Source organism: Leucoraja erinacea, chromosome 9, assembly GCF_028641065.1.
Source record: "Leucoraja erinacea ecotype New England chromosome 9, Leri_hhj_1, whole genome shotgun sequence".
NCBI classification, from domain to species: domain Eukaryota; kingdom Metazoa; phylum Chordata; class Chondrichthyes; order Rajiformes; family Rajidae; genus Leucoraja; species Leucoraja erinaceus.
In genome coordinates, this window is record NC_073385.1 from 65,787,634 (window position 1) to 65,811,209 (window position 23,576).

At 43.7% G+C, this 23,576-nt stretch overlaps 1 protein-coding gene across 4 annotated transcripts in view; it reads right to left on the minus strand.

The window, feature by feature from the left end:
* The window catches only part of ino80 (INO80 complex ATPase subunit), a 170,710-nt gene that overhangs the window by 101,608 nt on the left and 45,526 nt on the right, over positions 1–23,576 (minus strand). For all 4 annotated transcript variants that reach the window (XM_055641071.1, XM_055641070.1, XM_055641069.1 and 1 more), the window contains exons 5-10: positions 20,176–20,328; positions 16,960–17,080; positions 15,291–15,499; positions 9,465–9,518; positions 8,371–8,574; positions 6,002–6,197 (exon numbers count right to left, since the gene is read on the minus strand). In XM_055641071.1, the coding sequence (XP_055497046.1) occupies positions 6,002–6,197; positions 8,371–8,574; positions 9,465–9,518; positions 15,291–15,499; positions 16,960–17,080; positions 20,176–20,328 (937 nt within the window). The remainder of the gene's footprint in view (positions 1–6,001; positions 6,198–8,370; positions 8,575–9,464; positions 9,519–15,290; positions 15,500–16,959; positions 17,081–20,175; positions 20,329–23,576) is intronic.

A 23,576-nucleotide genomic window follows, 5' to 3' on the forward strand; every position in this document is an offset into this window, starting at 1 on the left:
CAGCATCTTCCCCACCACTGATGTCAGGCTAACTGGTCTATAATTCCCTGTTTTCTCTCTCCCGCCTTTCTTAAAAAGTGGGATAACATTAGCTATCCTCCAATCTGCAGGAACTGATCCTGAATCTATAGAATATTGGAAAATGATCACCAATCCGACTACAATGTCTAGAGCCACTTCCTTAAGTACCCTGGGATACAGAACATCGGGCCCTGGGGATTTATCTACCGTCAGTCCCATCAGTCTACCCAACACCATTTCCTGTCTAATGTGAATTTCCTTCAGTTCCTCTGAAACCCTAGATCCTCTGGCCACTCATCGGGGACATTGTTTGTGTCCTCCTTAGTAAAGACGGATCCAAAGTACCTGTTCAATTCGTCTGCCATTTCCTTGTTCCCCATAATAAATTCATCTTTTTCAGTCTCCAAGAGTCAAACTTTGGTCTTAACTAATTCTTTCCACTTCACATGTATGTAGCGCCGCAGAATTGTGCGCCTATTCCCCCCCCCCCCCCCCCCCCCCCTCCCTTCTCCCTTTTTTTTTTTTTCTGTTTCTTGTTTTTTGTGCTAAATTGTATGTATGCACTGAGTACGAGCAGCTTTCAGTTTCACTGTACATGTATAGTGACAATAAATGGCATATCATATCACATACCTAAAGAAGCTTTTACTATCCTCCTTTAGTCTTGGCTAGCTTACCTTCGTACCTCATCTTTTCTCTCCTTATTGCCTTTTTAGGCATCTTCTGTTGCTCTTTAAAAGTTGCCCAATCCTCTGGCTTCCCGCTCATCTTTGCTATGTTATACATCATTATTTTTATACTGTCCCCGACTTCCTTTGTCAGCCACGGTCGCCCCTTACTCCCCTTGGAATCTTTCTTCCTCTTTGGAATGAACTGATCCTGCACCTTCTGTATTGTTCCCAGAAATACCCGCCATCGTTGTCCCACTGTCATCCCAGCTAGGGTATTTTTCCAGTAAAATGTACCTCACAAATGTTTTCCTTTCATCCATTTTCAATATGATAAATCCTCCAAAAAAACTTCTATGTTCATCAAACTCAATCTTGATTCATCAGGCAGGTTGGCGGAGGAATGGTCAATGGAGTTCAATACAGATAAGTGCAAAATATTGCAATTTAGGAGGTCAAACCAGGGCAGAACCTCCACAGTTAATGGCAGAGCTCTTGAGGAGTGTTGAAGAGCAGAAAGATCTAGGAGCGCAGGTACATAGTTCCTTGAAAATGGCATTACAGGTTGATAGAGTGGTCAAGAAAGATTTTGGCACATTGGCCTTCATTGGTCAGAGTATTGAGTATTGAAGTTGGATTGTTATAGTATAGAAGTTGTGTTGTTATGTTATGCTTGTACAAGGCATTGATGAGGTCATATTTGGAGTACTGTGGAAACAAAGAATTACAGATAGACACAAAATGCTGGAGTAACTCCGCAGATCAGGCGGCATCTCTGGAGAAAAAGGATGGGTGATGTTTCGGGTCGTGACCCTTCTTCAGACTGAATTGTGTTCAGTTTTGGCCACCCTGTTATAGGAATGATGTTGTTAAGCTGGGATGGGGACAGACAGAGATGATTTACGAGGATGTTGCCATAAAGATGAAGGGTGATCGTATAGAGGTGTACAAGATCATGAGAGGAATATATTAGGTAACTGCACAGAGCAGTGGATTCAAGAACTAGAGGACATAGGTTTAAGGTGAGAGGGGAAAGATTGAATTGGAACCCGAGAGGTAACTTGTTCACACAAAGGGTGATGGGTATATGGTGTGAGTTGCCAGAGGAAGTAGTTGAGGCAACATATGAGAAAAATTCAGACAGGCACATGGATAGGAAAGATTTAGAAGGAAACTGGACCAAGTGGGACCCGTTGGGTCGCTGTCACAAGGGAGGTCTGGTCCCCCAATGGAACCCGTTCCCCCAACGCAATTTTCCATCACTCACCCGTTCCCCATATTCCAGGACTGCCTCCCCCTCCTCTTGCTTAAAGTGGGACTAGTTTAGATGGAGCATCTTGGTCGGCGTGGGCATGTTTCCATGCTGTATGATCTAGGACTCTAAATGTATGTTGACTGTGGTTAATTCTGTTGATATTTTCAAAGCGTTTTGAAACCTCATCTTTTATCTTGCATCTGCTGAGAGTAAAGGGCCTGTCCCATGGCGATTTTGCCGGCGTTATATCAGTGTTGCCAAAAGATTTTGAACATTTCAAAATCAAGCGGTGGCAAAAAAATGTTGCAACACTTGAAAAAACACCTCGCGTCATACGTCATCACGCCACGAATTTTCCAGTGACCCAATACGTCAGTCAATGATGCCGGCAGTCTTCGAAAAAATCGCCAAGTGGGACAGGCCTTGAAGTTAATCAATCCACAATTTCCTGCTTTCTTTCTGCATCCCCCCATCTGAGGGTACTACTCCTTATCTGTAGAAATTGTCGATGGTTGAAAGGGTCAAGAACTTCAAATTCCTGGGCGTGCACATCTCTGACGATCTTTCTTGGTCCGAGAACACTAACGCAATTATCAAAAAAGCTCATCAGCGCCTGTACTTCCTGAGAAGATTACGGAGAGTCGGATTGTCAAGGAAGACTCTCTCTAACTTCTACAGGTGCACAGTCGAGAGCATGCTGACCGGTTGCATCGTGGCTTGGTTCGGCAATTTGAGCGCCATGGAGAGGAAAAGACTACAAAAAGTAGTAAACACTGCCCAGTCCATCATCGGCTCTGACCTCCCTTCCATCGAGGGGATTTATCGCAGTCGCTGCCTCAAAAAGGCTGGTAGTATCATCAAAGACCCACACCATCCTGGCCACACACTCATCCCTGCTACCGTCAGGTAGAAGGTACAGGAGCCTGAAGACTGCAACAACCAGGTTCAGGAATAACTACTTCCCCACAGCCATCGGGCTATTAAACCTGGCTCGGACAAAACCCTGATTATTAATAACCACTTTCTGTTATTTGCACTTTACCAGTTTATTTATTCATGTGTGTATATATTTATATCATGGTATATGGACACATTTATCTGTTTTGTAGTAGATATCTACTATTTTCTGTGTGCTTAAACAAAGCAAGAATTTCATTGTCCTATACAGGGACACATGACAATAAACTCACTTGAGCTTGAACTTTAACTTGAAATTTGGAAAACAATAACCAATGCATCGTTTATTTCAATGAATACCTCTGAAGAAGGGTTTCGGCCCGAAACGTTGCCTATTTCCTTTGCTCCATAGATTCTGCTGCAGCCGCTGAGTTTCTCCAGCACTTTTGTCTACCTCCTTTAGTACTCTGGAATGTCAATTATTTCTCCAGTGTTTTTCCCTCACCACAATTTGACGCACGATAGTTGGGACCAGACTATCGCTGATCCACAGAAATTGCACCCTCAACCTTCCACCGGCCAGGATAATTTTGAGTGTCGACATTCGTGGGATCACTGAAGGCTTCCAAGAACCATCAGCAACTCAAAACTTCCTTAATGTGGACTCCCAGCTAAGATTGTCGAGGTAGGTTAATGTTATAGTAGTACTGATTTTTAATACATTTTAGATCTTACTGAAAATTAGCTAATTAGCATAGGCATGTACTACAAAATTCTTAAGGGGTTGCACAGGCTAGATGCAGGAAGATTGTTCCCGATGTTGGGGAAGTCCAGGACAAGGGGTCATAACTTAAGGATAAGGGGGAAATCCTTTAAAACCGAGATGAGAAAAACTTTTTTCACACAGAGAGTGGTGAATCTCTGGAACTCTCTGCCACAGAGGGTAGTTGAGGCTAGTTCATTGGCTATATTTAAGAGGGAGTTAGATGTGGCCCTTGTGGCTAAGGGGATCAACAGGGTATGGAGAGAAGGCAGTTACGGGATACTGAGTTGGATGATCAGCCATGATCATATTGAATGGCGGTGCAGGCTCGAAGGGCCGAATGGCCTACTCCTGCACCTAATTTCTATGTCTATGTTTCTAAATTCAAAACATGCCGGACCACAGTAGTTGACGTACCACAGAATGGTCCTGACTAATGTTTCAACCTAGAATACTGATTTCCTTTAGTTCCTTCAAGAACCCCAATATTTTTGGAAAATTACTTGTGTCCTCGTCTGCGAAGATAGAAGTACTAGTTTAATTGTTATCCAAGTAGCAGCTGGGGAAACTCAACAGACTCTGTGAAATACATCAACACACATCACTCCTTTAAATTAGCTGTGGCTCAGCTGTTGGCATCCCATCCTCCAGAGACAAAAACAAGACTTGGCTGACACTCTGCGTAGTAGTGAGTGCGAGATAAGGTGATATTACTTTGAGGCTTCATCTGTCCCGTCAGGGGTCTACTGATTCCATGACAAACCTCATGCAAATTGCAGTTTTTGCCCTCACCTGATCAAAATGTCAACAGTGAAACAACACTAACATGCTTTGTACGGGTCTTTTATTACTTCCAGTTCCTTCCCCTCTACTTTAAATCTGAAGAAGGGCCCCCGAGCCAAAATGTCACCCATCCTTTTTTCTCCGGACTTGCTGCCTGACCCGATGAGTTACTCCGGCACTTAAGTTTGTCTTCAATATAAACCAGCTTCTGCAGTTCCTTTCTACACTAACATAATACAATTTGGTTTCACTTTGCTATCTGCGTACACAAATTGGTTGCCATTTTCACAGTAGAACAATGGCTACATCTAATAAAAAGCTTTTTGTTAGCTGTAAAGGGGGTTGGGACATGATGTTCATTTCAAGATAAATTGACATATTTTGAAGGCTGATCAGCTTGCTGCATGGTTTTCTTTTACAAACCTTCTTCCTCAACCATGTTAGACTAAGAGTCATACAGCAGGGAAACAAGCCCTTACGGCTAGGGGTTGGCAACCCACGGCCCCCGGGCCAAATGCGGCCCGTAACCCGAAATCATCCGGCCCGCAGGCGGATTTCTCCCCCCGTAATCACCCGGCCCGCCGAGCGCCTGCCTCGAGCACGGCCGAGCACCCATCCCAAACGCGGCTGAGCGCCCGCCCCGGACACAGCCGAGCTCTGGCCGTACCGCATCCCGCGCAAAGCCGCCAGAACGGCCGCGCACCTTCTGTGAGCACATTTAAGAAAGAACTGCAGATGTTGGAAAAATCAAAGGTAGATGCTGGAGAAACTCAGCAGGTGTAACATGCAAGGATTGCATGAGGCTGCCTCATCTGATGAGTTTCTTCCTCAGCATATTTGCCTACCTTCTGTGAACACGTAATTTGATGCCTGCCATCAGGGGCGGGATCCGTGGGTACATGTGATAGATGTGGCTCACAGACATGCCAGCCGGCCCCTATGCAGAACAAGGTTGCCGACCCCTGCCTTAGGCGCAACTCATGCATACCAGCCAGGATGCCCCATCTAAGCTACTCCAATTTCCCACCCCAGAACCAGGTCAACCAGGGCTGAATGTCCTATGAAAATGCACCTAATTTCTATGTTTTTTTTCTTTCTCCCGATAACTCTTTCGTATCCATGCACCTAAAATGTTTTTTAAATGCTGTTATTGCAACAAGGTGTGACAATGGCTCAGACCAATAAACTGCGCATCATTTAGTAATCAGGTAACTAATCTCTACCTGGAGGTTTAACAAGATGTTGCATCTCACAGTCATTAGGAAAACTAATAATTACAGGTATAGAAAGTAGACAAATAAATGCTGGAGAAAGTCAGCGGGTGAGGCGGCATCTATGGAGAAAAGGAGTAGGCAACGTTTCAGGTCGAGATATAGAAATCATTTGACTGAGACAAAGCAAGACTGGAACAAAATAAATACTATACATTGTTAGAGCCAAGTTAAACCAGCTCCATCAATCCTACCTAGAGGCCATATAAAAGGTACCCAAGGCACTGTCTTAACGACAGTTAAGACAGAGATTTCCATGCCGTGATCAAACATGTAATATACATCACTCACCAGCAAACACACTCATACTTTTCCAATGCTTCACAAAACACGATTTTCTTACCGTAATCTTCCTGACTGACGTTAACCATAACTCCTCCTCCTATGTCAATCTGTCTGTACAATACATTGTCATCCAGCTTCATCAAAATTTCCTCCTGTAATGCATCACTCCCAGACGTTCGTTTCCGGCTCATAAAATGCGCATACAGCTCAGTTTGTGTGATTAGAAAGTTCAACTTCCGCTGTTGTCTTTTCGCCTAGAAGTTAATAAAAGTAGATTTAAAGTTTTGTGGTTGTAGAGACGATAAAGTTCTGGGGGGAAAAGGCAGAGATGCCTAGCATCAAATGAAAAAAATGGTTTGGTGTATCGCATTTATTTTTGAAGTTTGCTTTTTTATTCTTAGGACCCCCAACAAATATTTGATCATTTCCGAGAAGATTACATTTGACGGATCTTAACATAGTAATCAATGCCATTAAAATTTAATTTATGAAGAAAAAATGACCAACAATTTCACATGCTTTGCCAGAGAAGAACATGAAGGATTAGAAAAATATCATGCAGCATAAAAATGCCATGTCCCAGAATTCAGATCTCTTTCTACCTTCATCTTCACTTCTGAACTGGTCACCAGGTCAACTACACAAGTGACAGTAGTGGATCAAAATACACTATCAAAAACACTGGCATCACTGTTCAGCCTTTGTTGGGACCCCACAATATCCCCAAACTCTTGCCATCGACACCTTCAAACTATAGAAGTATTCTCAACTACAAGCTCTGTCTCTCTTGTGGAGAAGAGCCTCCATTCCCATTTTTACACTTGCATTTTGAATTCAATTAGATCAACAGTAAAATCTTAAGTGAACACAAACCAACTGTGCAATATGATCTCAATTGAAATCTTAACCCAGGTATTAATCTGGTCAATGTGTGCAATGGCATGTCCATTAAAAAAACCGCAAATACTTTAAAATATTTTGTTTGCCTCCTTCTCATCATTTGACCGTGTACCTTTGGCAGCTGGTAACTCGAGCAGCTGTTTCTGCCTCAGCTGCAATTTTTGTAATGAACAATACCAGAGCTGCCAAGTTTTGTCAGAGCATTTCAGTATTCTAGTACCTGAAAATCAGTATTTTGCTGAGGAAATCAATATTTTTACGGGGCCATTTTTCGGAAACAAATGTTGGTTTTTATGTGCGGTCATACTCATGTAAGAGTACAAGAATGCATAACTTTGCTACCAATTGACATGTCTTCAACCCACCTTACTTGACAGTGCATCCATTGCCATATCTTTGTATACTGCTGTTTGAACGGCTGCTTCCTGCTTTTAGCACCAGATGATGATGTAGAAGCCATTTTGGAAGCCTCCCTCTCCCTCCCTCGCTCTTTCACTCTCCTTCCTCTTTTACCCTCCTTCTCTCCTTCCTTTTTTCTCCCTCCCTCTCTTATTCCCTCCCTCCCTCACCTTCTCCCTCTCTCCCCGAACAGTCTGTGACCCATAGCGCTGTGGCCATAGCGTTATGTGTAAAGCCCATAGCGTTGTGTGTAAAGGCAATAGCGCTCCAGCTGGTAGCGCTATAACTAGAACCCATAGCGCTGTTCGTTTAAATTCCAACGCGCTAAACTGACAGCGCTGTTTAAATCTGGAGCGGGACAGGCAGATCAAAGCTTACAAAAATAATCATCCAGATCTTGAAATTTAAAATACTAATAGATTTAATCTGCTATCGTTTTTAGAGGTACAGTATGACTTTTTATATCCTTGCATTTTTTAAGCAGCAAGATGAAACAAGAAATTGGGCTGATTTTAAAAAAATTCATATTTTACACAGCAAATCCATACATCCGTATTCTTATCGCATTTCCGTACAAAAACGGAAAATCCGTACTATTTGGCAACTCTGCAATACGAATCTCAGCACCAACACTGAAGATATCCCCTGAAGTGAGCTCCATGTCAAATCCCTTTAGACTTGTACTTGCCTTCCTAGCCCAAACCTCCCCACAAACTATAATTATTCCTCCTTCTTCCAGCTCAATGGTATATTTTACCACATTGGTAAAAACACCTCTCAGCACTTCCCGAACAGTTCCCTTGTGGCTCATGCAACTCTGAAGAAGGGTCTCGACCCAAAACGTCACCCATTCCTTCTCTCCAGAGATGCTGCCTGTCCCGATGAGTTACTCCAGCATTTTGTGTCTACCTTTGGCTCATGCATTGCATCTTTATGCAAGGACATTTCGGCAATTTCCAGTTTGAAGATACCATTTAAAGATTTGATTTGTGAAATCTGCGATCTCTCACTTGGTAATCGTTATGGGGTCTATCTTGAGCGGATCCACAGTGTTTTCTCGGATTTTACCATCCCAATTGTGATCTTTTACCAACTGTTAAACAAGGTGCTAAAAAATAAACGTCAAACCTCGCGCATCTCTTCATCCAGCTTCCGCTGTTCCAAAGCTTCTTTCTCTGCCCGTTTTCGATGCTCCTTCTCCACTTTATCATATTTTTTCCAGTATAACAACATCTCTTTGGTCAGCCTGCGTGCCCGAGGCAGCGTTTCTTTACAGTTCTTCTGCGCCTGGATGGCAGCCCTCCGCACTTCTCGCATACACTGGTGGGCTAGCTGGTGAAAGAAACCAAAACAACACCAATATAGCAGATGCATAAAATCAAACTCAATCGTTCAGTAGACAATAGGCGTAGGCCATTCGGTCCTTCGAGACAGCGCCGCCATTCAATGTCAACATGGCTGATCATCCACAATCAGTACCCCGTTCCTGCCTTCTCCCCATATCCCCTGACTCCGCTATCTTTAAAAGCCCCATCTAGCTCTCTCTTGAAAGTATCCAGAGAACCGGCCTCCACCCCCCTCTGAGGCAGAGAATTCCACAGACCCACAACTCTCCGAGATAAAGTGTTTTCTCGTCTCCGTTCGAAATGGCTTACCGCTTATTCTTAAACGGCGGCCCCTGGTTCTGGACTCCCCCCAACATCGGGAACATGTTTCCTGCCTCTAGCGTGTCCAAACCCTTAATAATCTTATATGTTTCAATAAGATCCCCTTCAACCATCAACAGTAGTTGTTACTGTCAGTTACGGTTTACGTGCTGCATTAAACTGCTCTTTGTCCATGATACTCAATCTAATCTGTACAGAATATTCACAAAGCATATCCCTTAGCCATTGTCGTGAAGTGAAGCAGCTTCCAGCATCGGGTCAAAATCTTCCGACAATACCGTGGGAAGAAAGTTCTGCCCACCGCAGTCAGCTGATATCATAAAGTATACTTCAATTTTCAAGGAACCATTATTAAGTTCCAAACATACAATATGAGCAATTGTAGAACTTGGGGAAAATAACCCCTCCCCCTCCCCGTCCCACCTAACCTGCTCCTCCCCTACACACCGCCTGCTGTACCCAAAGCCTCATCCACTGCACCAGGTGGGAGGGAGTTTAGTGCACCCAACCCCATTCATTTAATCAATTTGCCATATTCCTGAGAGTCAAACCTACCTTCTTGGTGTTGGTGAGAATCATGTTGCGCGCTGAGGATTTTTGCTTGTAAACCTGCAAAAAAAAAACCACACAACCTAAATAAAAACCTCACATTCCTCAACACAACATATCCTCCCTGTCCAGAGCAGAGTATAACAGACCAAAATTGTCATACGACCTCCTGTATTTCACCACACTTCTCTTGGGTTCATCTCCTTCCATGCCTTTTCATGTTTATCGTCAACAAGGAATATTGTAGAACCACAAGGAATGCAGGAAAACCCTTTATACAATATCCCAACTGCTGTCTCACCAAGGGGCCAAATTAAAAACACAACATTCTCTTTACCCATGTCCTCAAATTCTCTTTACCTATGTCCCCAAAAGGCCAGCAAGCTGTTTACCTTCCTAATTGCTGTACCTGCCCATTATTTTCTCAGTGTTACCCAAGTTCCTATGAACATCACGATCCTCGCAGTTTTCCACATGATATTCCATCTGCCGTTTTTTCATGTATATTTCACCAAAGCCCTTTTGCATTCTCCTCACATTGATTCTAGCTTTGTATTCTTTGTACATTTGATATATTCTACTGCATCTCCTAATCCCAAATAATTCCAAGTGGATTGTGAATATGTCGGCATCCAAACCACAAACAACATGTTTATTTTGACCCTCGTCTGCTAGTAAATGAATACTCAATCCATGCCAGCATATGAGCCCGAGACCCAAGTGCTCAAAATATACTTTGGCACCTTTATCATAAACCTTGTGAAAATCCAAATAGACTATATTGCCTGTTTCTACGTACCATTTCTGCTGGTTGCAACCTCAGAAGACCAATACATTTCTCAAACATAATTTCCCTATGCTAACATTGCCCATTGCTGTTATTAAATGCACTGTAATCACTTCCTTAATGATTGCTAGCAGCATTTTTCTTCCTGAATTCCTTCCAATTTTTCGAGAGACTTATCTTTGCCACGTGACAATCTGTGAATATCACCAGTTTTCAGTCCCTTTAATTTTATCAGCACTTCTTTAGACAAACATGGTCAATTTGATTCGGCTCTTCATTCATTCAAGTCCCTTGTTTTCTGCATCTTTGATGAAAACGGAAAATGAATGCGTGTCATTTCTCTGCAATTCCACAATAATATCTCCACTCTCTGCCTTCAGGTACCCATATTAACTTGCATTTCTCCCATTACCTTTTGGTGATTCTTTCTCATTTTACAAACCTATAAAAACCTCTCAGTTTCTCTTTGGATTACTCTCATATTCTTCCCCTCTGAAAAGTTGCTTGTGCATTTTATAATGAATTCTAACATTTTCTTGCTGTTCTTTACAGCAATACCAACCGTTCCCGGAATGTCACCAAGACAAAGGAGATCGTGATCGACTTCAGTACACATATGCAGTGCCAACGTAGAGATGGTTGAAACCTTCGTTCCTAGGTGTAAATATCACCAGCAACTTATCCTGGACCAGCCATTTCGAGGCAATGGCCAAGAAAGCACATCAACACCTCTCCTTCCTTAGAAGGCTTTGGGAGTTCAGCAAATCCCCAATAAGTCTCACCAACTTCTACAGATGCTCTTTTATCAGGATGCATCACAGCTAGGTTTGGGAACAGAGAATTGCGGACGCAGCCCAGACCATCACACAAACAAACCTTCCTTCCACTGACTCCATCTATACTTCACGCTGTCTCGGCAAGACACTCATCCTCACCCCAGACACTCACTCTTTTCCCCACTCCCATCAAGCAAGATGTACAGAAGTTTGATAACGCATACCTCCAGATTCAGGGACAGTTTCTTCCCTGTTGTTACCAGGTTACTGAACCGTTCCATCACCAACTTCATTGGAGATCCTTGGACTATCTTTAATTAGACTTTATCTTGCACTAACCGTTATTCCCTTTATCCTGTATCTGTACACTGTGGACTGGATTGCAATCATAGAAACATAGAAATTAGGTGCAGGAGTAGGCCATTCGGCCCTTCGAGCCTGCAACGCCATTCAATATGATCATGGCTGATCATCCAACTCAGTATCCCGTACCTGCCTTCTCTCCATACCCCCTGATCCCCTTAGCCACAAGGGCCACATCTAACTCCCTCTTAAATATAGCCAATGAACTGGCCTCAACTACCCTCTGTGGCAGAGAGTTCCAGAGATTCACCACTCATGTCTCATCTTTCTGCTAACTGGACAGCACACTACAAGAACATTTTCACTGTACAGTGCATTCAGAAAGTATTCAGACCCTTTCACTTTTTCCACATTTCGTTACGTTACAGCCTTATTTTTAAATTGATTACATTCTTTTTTTTAAATCATCAATCTACACACAATACCCCAGAATGAAGAAGCAAAAACAGGTGGTTAGAAATTTTTGCAAAGTAATTAAAAATAAATAACTGAAATATCACATTTACATAAATATTCAGACCCTTTACTATGACATTCAAAATAGAACTAAATTAAATTGATTGTACATGATTTGGAAAGGCACACACCTGTCTATATAAGGTCCCACAGTTGACAGTGCATGTCAGAGCAAAAACCAAGCCATGAAGACAAAGGAACTGTTAAAGGACAACGACCCTAAGCACACAGCCAAGACAACACAGGAGCGTCTTTGTGACAAGTCTGTGAATGTCCTTGAGTGGCCCAGCCAGAGCCCGGACTTGAACCGGATCGAACATCCGTGGAGGGACCTGAAAATAGCTGTGCATCGACGCTCCCCATCCAACCTGACAGAGCATGAGAGGATCTGCAGAGAAGAATGGGAGGAATTATCCAAATACAGGTGTGCCAAGCTTGTAGCATCATACCCAAGAAGATTTGAAGCTGTAATCGCTGCCAAAGGTGCCTCAACATAGTACTGAGTAACGGGTCTGAATACTTATGTAAATGTGTTATTTCAGGTATTTCTTTTTAATTACTTTGCAATAATGTCTAAACACTTGTTTTCGCCTTTTAATTATGGGGTATTGTGTGTAGATTGATGATAAAACAAAATAATTTGATCCATTTTAGAATAAGGATGTAATGTTACAAAATGTGGAAAAAGTGAAGGGGTCTGAATACTTTCTGAATGCTCTGTGCTTTGCTACACGTGAGAATGAACCAAACTAAACTATTTCCTTTCATATGTTGAATTGCCACATTAGCTATCAATGGCCCCCTTTGCCGGTTGGGTATTTGTACCTGTAAATTACATCAAATTCTTTCAATGTTAGCCACTGTTTACTGTCATAGCTTTCAATGTAATGTTCTAACCTACCACAGTCAGCACACATCACATAACAATAGTTTGCATCTTCAGTGTTCTCTTTCTCACACTTTGTGGATCCAGGTCTCTTGGCCTGCAATGTACCCCCACCTGGTAAAAACATCTGCAATTCCTCTTTTTCCAGAACTAAAGATGTAATCACACACATGAGCGAGTGTGCAGTGTAAGATACTAGGAACCATCTATTGATCCTTTTTAAGAAGAAAATGGTGGAAACGCTCAGCAGGTCAGACAGCACCCGTGCAAAGACAGGCAACATTTTAGGTTGCATATTCTTTGTTTGAAATCGGAGAGAGAAATGCAGTTAAGTTGAAAAATGGGGAAGAAACTGACAAAAAATACCTGGAACAGAATGAGGCCAAAAGTAAATCAGACGATAAAATTCCAGATGGAAAGCGAGAATACAAAGAGCATAAAATGGTGTAAAATGCAAGTCGGCTGTGCCTATGGCCATTCCCACAGCAGTCCAGGCCTCTATCAGACATTCCTTTGTACTATCACCGCTGCAACTTAAAATGAACTCTTTTGCCATGCCCCAGCTCTGACGAGGATCTTTAACGCGAAACATTAAGTTTGTTTCAATGGATGCTACCCAATCCGATGAGCACTTCCAACATTTACTGCTTATATTTCAAATTTCCACCATCTTGAGTTAATAAATCATAGAATTAGGCCATTTGGCCCATCAAAAATATTCTGCAATTCAATCACAACTGATCTGTCTTTCCCTCATTCTTCTGCCTTCTCCCCATAACCCTTGACACCCATACTAATCAAGAATCTATCTATCTCCACCTTAAAAATATCCATTGACTTGGCCTCCACAGGCATTTGCAGCAATGAATTCCACAAATTCACCACCCGCTGACTAAATAAATTCCTCCGCATCTCTTGTTGATAGGTATGTCCTTTTATTCTGAGGTTGTTCCCACTGGTCCTAGACTCTTCCACTAGCAGAAACATCCTCTCCACATTCACGTGTTTAAGAGGGAACTGCAGATGCTGGAGAATCGAAGGTTACACAAAAAAGCCGAACACCTCCGCTCGGTCCGCAATAACCAAGCTGACCTCCCGGTGACTCAGCACTTCAACTCCCCCTCCCACTCCGCCTCCGACCTCTCTGTCCTGGGTCTCCTCCATGGCCACAGCGAGCAGCACCGGAAATTGGAGGAACAGCACCTCATATTCCGTTTGGGGAGTCTGCACCCCGGGGGCATGAACATCGAATTCTCCCAATTTTGTTAGTCCTTGCTGTCTCCTCCCCTTCCTCAGCCCCCCTCATCCTCCCAAATCCTCCTCTTCCCAGGCCCCCGATCAGTCTGAAGTCAAACACTCGTCCATATGTTGCACCCACTCATTCACTCTATCTCGGGGTAAGTTTCATTGACTCCCCCCCCCCCCCACCTCAAAATTACTCGAGGGCCCAGTACAAACACTCGTATATGTTAACCCATCATTCCTGGGGTCATTCTCATAAATCTCCTCTGGGCCCTTACATCCATCCTCAGATATGGGGCCCAAAACTGCTCACATCACTCCAATTGCGGTCTGATCAGCGCCTTATAAAGCCTTAGCATTACATCCCGATTTTTATATTTTAGTCCTCTTGAAATAAATGCTAGCATTGCATTTGCCTTCTTCACTACAGATTCGACTTGCAAACTTGCATTCGGTGCTGGCTCGAAGGGCCGAATGGTCTACTCCTGCACCTATTGTCTATTGTCAAACTGACTTTTTGGGAATGCTGCACCAGAACTCCCAAGTCTCTTTGCATCTCCGATTTCCAAATTCTCTCCCCATTTAGAAAATAGTCTATGTCTTACTTACACTAGCAAAACGCCCGACTCCACTCTTTGCTACGCTGTATTCCATCTGCCACTTCTTTGTCCATTCTCCCAACCTGGCCAACTCCTTCTGCAGAGTTCCCCAACACTACCAGCCCCTCTACCTATCCTTGTATCATCCACTTCACTCTATACCCCCTCCCCGTGAAGAGCAGCAATCCCTGCGGAACACCACTAGTCACTGGCAGACAACCAGAAAAAGCACCCTTCATTCCCACTACTGCCTCCTGCCATCCAGCCAAACTGTTATCCATGCTACTGCTTTCCCTCTGATACCATGGGCTGTCACCTTCTTTAGCAGCCTCGCATGTGGCACCTTATCAAAGGCTTTCTGAAAATCCAGGTAAACAATATCCACTGCCTCTCCTTTGTCCGCCTTACTATTTATTTCCTCAAAGAATTCCAACAGATTCATCAGGCAAGATAAGATTTCTCCTTCACAAAACCATGCTGACATCGACCTATTTTATCATGTGCTTCTAAATACTCGGAAACCTCATACTTTATAATGGACCTAAAAATCTTACCAACCACTAGTCTACAGGTTTTTTTTAACCGTTTTTCACTTCCATTCCAGTCATGCAGCATCAACCTATTGTGTAATAGATAGAAACAAACAGGAAACATCTACCACCTGAGGGAGATCAGTACTGGCGTTTGCTCAAGTGTGATGATCAACATTGCACGCGCTCTCACCTTGGGAACCTCCTTTTTTGCGATGGTGAGCCACACCTTACGTCGCCGTGCGTTCAATTGTTCTAAATTAAGGTGCTTTTTCTTCGAGCCAAGAGGAGGGGCGTCGTGGGAGAATTTGGCAAATATTTTCATCTCTGCCCTTCGCGGGGATTCTTCAGAAGAATGCTCTTCCTCACGCTTCCTCTTCTTCTTCACTTTCTTTAGTTTGGCTGAAAAGTTATTAACAACATCATTCACCTCCTCAGATACATCACGAATCACCCAGATATACCCCACTGCTTCACTCAATACTCCCTCACAAAAACACCACCCCCGCTGCTCACAAAATACACCACAACTATACCTGGCTAGCTGAAACCAGCTTTATAAATATGTAATATGAGCCCCATGCAGTGCCAAATCAACCCAAGATCAAACTATAATTTCAACAAAGGCTTAGTACACGTTTACCATATACATTTTTAGTGTAGTTGAACCAGCCCTCAAAAAAATCTACTCCTCCCATCTGCCTTTGTTGCCAACCAAGGTGACACAATGGCGCCATAGTCGAGTTGATGCCTTGAAGCCCGGGTTTGATCCTGATGACGGATGATATCTATGTTTCTATGTTCTCCCTGTGACCGTGTTGGTTTTCTCTGTGTGCTCCGGTTTCCTCCCACATTCCAAAGATCTGCAGGTTTGTACATTAATAGGATTCCGTAATTTTTCCCTAGTGTGCATGATAGAACTAGTGTACAGGTAATCGCTGGTCAGTGTGGACTGTTTTATTGGCAGTCTCTTCCTAGTTTTCATCTTAACGACATCTGCAGATCTGTCATCTGCATGCCCTTTTCATGTACACTAAAAGGCCTGTCCCACTTAGGCTATGTTTTAGACGACTAGGCTGTCGCGACATGGTCGCCGAGGTGTCGCCTGGTCGGTCGTGCGTAGTCTCCTTAGTCGCCCAAAGAGTCATAGCGTCTTTCTGGTCGCCGCTGGATTTTCAACATTATGAAAAATTTTCGAAGAAGGTTGGCGACAGTGGGTTTGACGCCAATGAGCATAGCTTGACTTCTCCTGCCATTGATGCTGTCGTAGTTGTCGCCAGGTTAACGTAGGCTGTCGCCAGGTGAAGTAGGTTGTCACCGGTGCTGACTTCGGTTTTTTTGTGTTATAAAGTTATGAATCTATTTCAAATTTTATGTCAAAGGGGGGGTCCAGTAGCCGGTTTTTCAGCTCCCTCCCACGACTATGACAGTCACCGGCCGTCACCTAAAAAATAACCTAAGTGGGGCAGGCCCTTAATAATGAGCAACTTTACAATCCCCCTACCTCTCTAGATTCTGCAATTGCCAAATATTTGGAGCCCTTCTTACCACTAAACTTGTTTCTCCCAAATACGACTTCAGCCTGCTCCGGCTGAAGTCGTATTTGATACTCAGGCTGAACTAAATCATTTGCAAACTCTCTATCTTATTGAATGCTCAACAAACCTCTGACCTCTTGTCCTCTCCTTTACAAAGAATGCATTGTACAGCATTCAGTGTATCAAACAACCCTCAGTTCATCTTCCAAGACACAGAAAAATCAAGCATATAGTTAGTGGATACAGCATAGAGATACAACCTCCAACTACCGTAGAAACAATGGCAGGAGCTCAGGAAACAACTGAAAATTGCTGCCAACTCACCCTTGATCTTTTTATCCTCTTTCTTCTTCTTTCTGCTGGGACCCAGGACATGGCGTTGTTGCTCGTAGAAACTATCATGCGTGGACAGCAGGCCAGTGCTGTAGTACTGATACTGCTGGAGCTGGAGGTGAATACATGTACTCAATACAACTTGCTCATAACAGCAACACTAAAATATTCCTCCTAACAGTAGCAGATTATTGAAGGTAGACAAAAGTGCTGGAGAAACTCAGCGGGTGCAGCAGCATCTATGGAGCGAAGGAAATAGGCAACGTTTCGGGCCGAAACCCTTCTTCTGGTCTTCGTTTCTGCATTCACCACCCTCTTCTCAAATTGGTCCCCATGTTGCCTGACATTAGACTCGCTCCTTTCTAAACTTTCTGCACTATTTCCTATTCAGGAGACTACATTAACATCTTCTGCATTTTCCTTCCCTTTAACTTTATCCCTTCTTTTCCAATCTGTTGACCCCCCCCCCCTCCTCTTTAGTTTGAAGCCCTATATACAGCCCATGATAGACAAATCCCCAGGACCCTGGTCCCAGCAGTGTTCAGGTGGAGTATGTCCCCATCGTAACACCTCTTTCCTTCCCCAATATTGATTCAAATGCCTACCCAATTCAAACCGACTTCTCTGACACTAATCTTTGAGCCACGTGTTTAACTCTCTGATCTTGTTGACCCACTTTGCCCGCGGCTCAGGTAGAACTCCAGAGATGACCTTTTTGGTTGTGCTTTTTGTTTTAGTCTCCCGCTGCTCAAATTCCCTCAGCAGAACCGCTTTCCTCGTTCTGGTACCCACATGGACACAACAACTGGATCTTTCCCCTCCTACTCCAAAATCCTTCTGTAGGTCAGATGAGATGTCCCAAACCCTGGCACCAGGCAGGCAACAGAGCCTTCAGAGTTCTCAACCCTTGCGACAGAGAAATGTGGCTATTCCGCTGACTATGCTATCCCCAGTTACAACTTTGTATGTTCATCTCTCCCCCCTCTTGAATGGCTCCCTGATCCACAATGTCATGGTTAGGTTGCTCATCCTTCCTACGCTCCCCACTCTTGCAAGAATCGTAGACCTATTAGACAAGCTCAAGGGCAAAGGCTCCTCCAACACCGTCTTTTAGATCCCCCTACCTGCATCACAATTATTTCCTCCTGATCATAGACCGAAGGGGAAGTAGTCAAACTAACAGGTGTGACTGCCTAGAGAAACACAACGTCCAGGTAATTCTCCCTGTTCCCGATGTGTCATAGTGTTTGAAGCTCAGAATCCAGGTCATTCATTTTGAGCATTGAAATTTTGAGCAATCTCCAGCAACCAACACTCGCTGCATATGCGGTCACGAGGAACCACAATGGAGCCCACCAGCTCCCACATCATGCAGCGGCAGCACACCACATGACCCTGCATCCCGACTTTATTTTTTTCCCCAATGGCTCCTTTATAAACCCCCCGCTGCTGCTGCTCCACCTCAAGGCTTGAAACGGACTTGTTTGCGACCTCAGCACACTTTCCTCAATCTTTCTCGCTGAAGCCTCTTATCCTCAACACAGCACGTCACTACAACACAACCTCTTCCCCCCTTAAAACAGCCACTGCCAAAAGGCTGCTCCTCTAACCCGCTCTCTTTTGCTGGCTGCTGGCTCCCTTCCACAACTAATCCTTGACTTGCTAATTGTTTTGTTTCCTCTCAAAATGGCTGCTCAACCACTCTCTCCTCGACCTTTGAAGGTAGAGAGAAAAAAGAAAAAAAAAAAAAATCACAGTCCAGTATTCCCATGGAAACTGTGTCCACACATAATACAAGGACATGAAAAGCAGCGACAGGCCAACCAACAAGTCCTTTTAACTTGGTGCCACACTCTGCACTAACTCCACATCCTGTGATAGCCTCAGCTCTCTTGAGTAAAGAATAGGGAATCGACACAATCTATTTCAAAGTGACTCTTCTACATGTTTGGAGGAAAGAACTGCAGATGCTGGTTTAAATCAAAGGTAGGCACAAAATGTCGCGACCCGAAACGTCACCCATTCCTTCTCTCCAGAGATGCTGCCTGACCCGCTGAGTTACTCCAGCATTTTGTGTCTATCCTGTACAAAGTTGTCGGGTGAATGGAGATGTAATGCGACTGAGGTGATGGATGGCCAGTCCCTTTACACCACGCATCCCCTCATCTTTACCTTGTATGTTTTGCTCACTCTCCCTTTTCCCACAAGATGGAACAATGATAGAGTTCCCCCCTGGTCCTGATCTTTCACCCCACCAGCCACCACATCATTCTCCAACAATTCCACCACCTTCAACATGACTCCGTGTTGTACTTTCTCCTGCAACAACAGGAGATGCAACACCCCTCCCTCAAACTTCATCCAGGGATCCCAGCAGCAGCATCAGGTGAGACAGATGTTAACATGTACCTCTTCGAACTTCATCTACACTGGCTAGACCAAGCGTAAACTAGGCGACCGTTTCGCTGTAGTTGATCTACCACAGTCTGCTTGATCTCCTGGATGCTAACGATTTTGACTCCCCTTCCCATATCGACCTCTGTTCTGCGTCTCCTCCATTGCCAAAATGAGGCCGCACACAAACTGGAGAAACAGCTCCTCATATCCCACTTGGGTAGCTTACAAGTCAATGGTATCAATATTAAATTAATTAATTTAAAGTAATACCCGCATCTCTTTCCTGTGTCCTGTTCCCCCCACCCCCACACCCATTTCTCCCACCATCCCGCCTGCTCCATCCCTTTCCATCTATCTCCATCCTTCTGGCTTTACATTTCATTTTCTTTTCTCTCCCATCTGACACTTCTTTAGTCTCTTTTTTTTTTAAATCGCCGAGCCTTTGTAATTTACTCCACTCATCTGCCAATCAAACCTTTCTCACCTGTATCGAACTATCACTTGCCAGACTTTATCGAGCCTCCGCCTCGTTTTTCCAGCAGTTTATAACTATCAGTCTGAAGCAGGGTCCCAACATGAAATGTTGCCGATCCATCCCCCCCACAGGATGCTGCCTAACCTGCTGAGTTTCACCAGTACTTTGTATTTTGCTCGATTCCATTATCTGAAGTTCCATGTGGTCTCCTTTCTCATATCATTGATTCATTAACACAGAGACCACCGGACGAACAGTAACCCCAGTATATCAAAGTAACAATGCTTCTCCAGAAACCCAGAAGCAGCTATAGATAGAAGTGTTACACTTTTTACCTCTCTGACATTGTGCACCCGGCTTTGGTGCAGTTTCCTGTACTTATGCAGTCGCAACATATCATGCAACTCTTCTTTGCTGAGCGTGAACTCCCCCTCAGGATCATCATCGTCAGTGTTCGAGTCCGACGTCTCATTGCTCAAGAGAATGTTCTATAGAAGGAAGTGAAGGATGAAAGAATAAATCTGACTTCGTAGACAAGGCCATAAAGTAACGTACAGTGAAGCAAATCCTACTTTGAAGGAAAACACTGGATTTGTACAGATCATGATTTCTGCGCCAAAATGCCTGATAACACTGACCTGTCATGTAAGCAGCATTCCAAACTCCATGCTACTCATTAACTCTGCTTCAACCACCAACTGCTGTACATTCTCAGGACAAAATCCTGCACAAGGAAAACTCACTTGCTCACTCTGATCAATTTCTTGGAATGGTGCCTTGTCCCAAACCAATCAATTACCAGAGACTTGTTGCTTCTTGCCTCTACCCCATATCCTTCAACATTTACTAAATCACCAAGGAACATATTCTACCAAAGTCCGCTTTCAGACTTGGTTCATGCATGCAGTTACTACTATTGCCAACATGCCAATGAACTATGCTGTGTCCTCATTCATACAGCAACAAAACGAAACATCTGGATGGCATGTGATGTGCCGATGTTCTATTTTCCTGAATTTGGCCTAAAGTCCACAATTCCTTTCCAATCCATGTACGTGGCCAAATGCTTCTTGAATTCCATTCAATCTTGGAAAGTTCAACACGCACTTGGACTACCTTATTTTACTTTTACATCCTGTTGCTATTTGTTCACATATTTGTTCTTCCAAATTCTGCTGTGTATTTGCCATAATCGCAAAGCGATCGTCTCTTATTTCTAAATTCTACCTATATTATTTAATTTGCCGATCTCTCCAGGTTATCTTCCCTGATATTGCTGTAAAGATCTCCCAGATCAGCGGTGTGGCACCTCCTCTTTTTGAACCGTCCTCCTCCATCGCACCCAAAAATGTTACATCCTGGAACATCATACTAGGGCAGCAATGCCAGCTTACAGCCCAACATCAGATGATACATACACAATCATGGCACTATACTGCTTCACCAATCTCAAAGTCTGCAGACTGAAGGCATGAGCAGAAAGTGAACAGAATCCAAAACTGATGGTACACAAAAATGCTGGAGAAACTCAGCGGGTGCAGCAGCATCTATGGAGCGAAGGAGATAGGCAACGTTTTGGCCCAAAATCTCCTTCGCTCCTTAGATGCTGTTGCACCCGCTGAGTTTCTCCAGCATTTTTGTGTACCTTCGATTTTCCAGCAACTTGCAGTTCCTTCTAAAACACATAATCCAAAACTGTTTGAACAACTGGAAACATATTTCATCCAAGCCGATGATTACCACCAACAATCAATAACTGCGAATCATGGTGAGGGAAGAAGGGAAGAAAATGGAAAAGCATCCTCTGTTCCTGCTTCCTACTGACATCCCTGCTGGACAGTTCAGTGAGAGCACGTCAGGATGCAGTTTAGGCTCAGCTGTAATGAGAAAACAGTTCTCATACAGAATGAAAACTGTGCACTTGCCTCATAGCTCTCAATCGACCCTGCCATGTTTAACAATGTGCCGAAATGCACTTCACATTTGATTGTACTAAAGTTTCTCCCTTTCAGACAAGGAGAAAAACTCAAAAAAGTGAAATATTTTCATGTGTTGGCACGTCTGTGATTTTATAGCATGCCATTAAATTTCAGGTGCCTTGGTTACCCTTGACATTCAACCCAGTCAATTAAATTTAGAGTTTAATACTGCTGAGAGCCTAAAAGAATAAATAGCAAGTGTAGGGAGAAATTAAGAAGGGAAATTTAGGAAGCGTAAATAGGGCAAGCAAAAATATTGCAATTAATATTAAACATATCCCAGAGGGTTTTATAAGCACAAAGATTAAGAGGATAACTTGAGATGTGGAGCCCCTAACAGACCAAAAAGGTAATTTATGTTGAAGGCAGAAAATGGGAGCAAGATTCTTAATTAGTACTTTATGTTTGTCTGATGCTGTAGTTCAAGAGGAAGTGTAAGAAATATTGAACACACAGTATAAGAGCAGATACAAGGTCTTGGCTAGCCGTGGTTAAACACCCCAGGCCTGGCTCGCCCGCCACAAAACTGGGTGAGGGAAGCCGCCGAGGCCAGCTCCTGCTCCCCGCCGCAGACTGGGAAGCGGAGAGGAGGTGGAGGAAATCGGTGATGGTGTGAGGATGCTAGACGAGCGGTGGTAGGATGAACACAGAAGGCATTCGTTTTCCTCTTGGAGGAAGGGCTCCTGCCTTCTGCGCCTTCAAGTTCGGCTGCGGAAGGCGTCCCCAGAACACAAAGGGTGAAGATGGGCAGGCAAGAGGGTGACGACGGTTCGCGGGACAACTGGATGGAGGCGACAGCTGCAAAAGGCCATTATGGCCAGCTGCAGTTGGAAATGCGAAATGGAGCCAAAACCTGGTAAACTCTCGTATATAGACTCAGTGGGTTGTTTCGATGCATTATGTACCTAACCGGGGATTAAACGCATGTTCGGCAATAATCCTACTGATATATCGGCGAAAAAGCATCTCACTGGAACTTGGTACACGTGGTAATGAAGGGACCATTAAGAGGACCAGCATTTGTAATAGTGGATATATATCAGTCCCAGAGGAAATATCTCTCTGAGTGTTAAAGAAATTACAGAGGCTTTGACCACAATTTCCAAGTTTCCTTGGCCATTTAAGGGATGCCAAAGGAATGGAGGACAACAGTATTTGCATCGAGTATTAAAAAAGGTGGAAAGGATAACACTGAGGATACTATAACTTTAGTTAAGGATCAGCAGAAACCTTGCTTTAGAAAGTCACATCAATCAGAGATGGCTAGTGGGATAATAAGGTACGATTCTGTGAGACTAGTGACTAAAGCAAAGCACAAGCTCAGTGTGCGAGTGTGTAAACTTTAGTAAACCTTTTGACAAGGTCCCCTCTTTACCATGCTGATCAAAGATATAAAAGCACCTGGAATCCAAGGCCATTTTGGAATCAATATTTTATAGTTGATGGGACTTTTTAAAATGCCACAACAATTACCAATGAGTTCTAATGGTCCAGAACTTGCCCCTTGCTTTTTGTATTCAATAAAGTAGTTTACACTACTAATGTAATCTATGGGCAAACTAAAATAGTCTGCAGGTGCTACAAACATTGACTGTGTATTTTACAGGAGGGAGACAATCTTTAAGCTACAGCAAGGTACGGATGTTCTGGTCAATTGACAAATAGAATTTAATCTGGAGGAGTGCACGGTAATTCATTTGAAAAGAGCAACTAGACCAAAAAAATCCCAGAATAAACAGTCTACTGTGTGGTGGAGA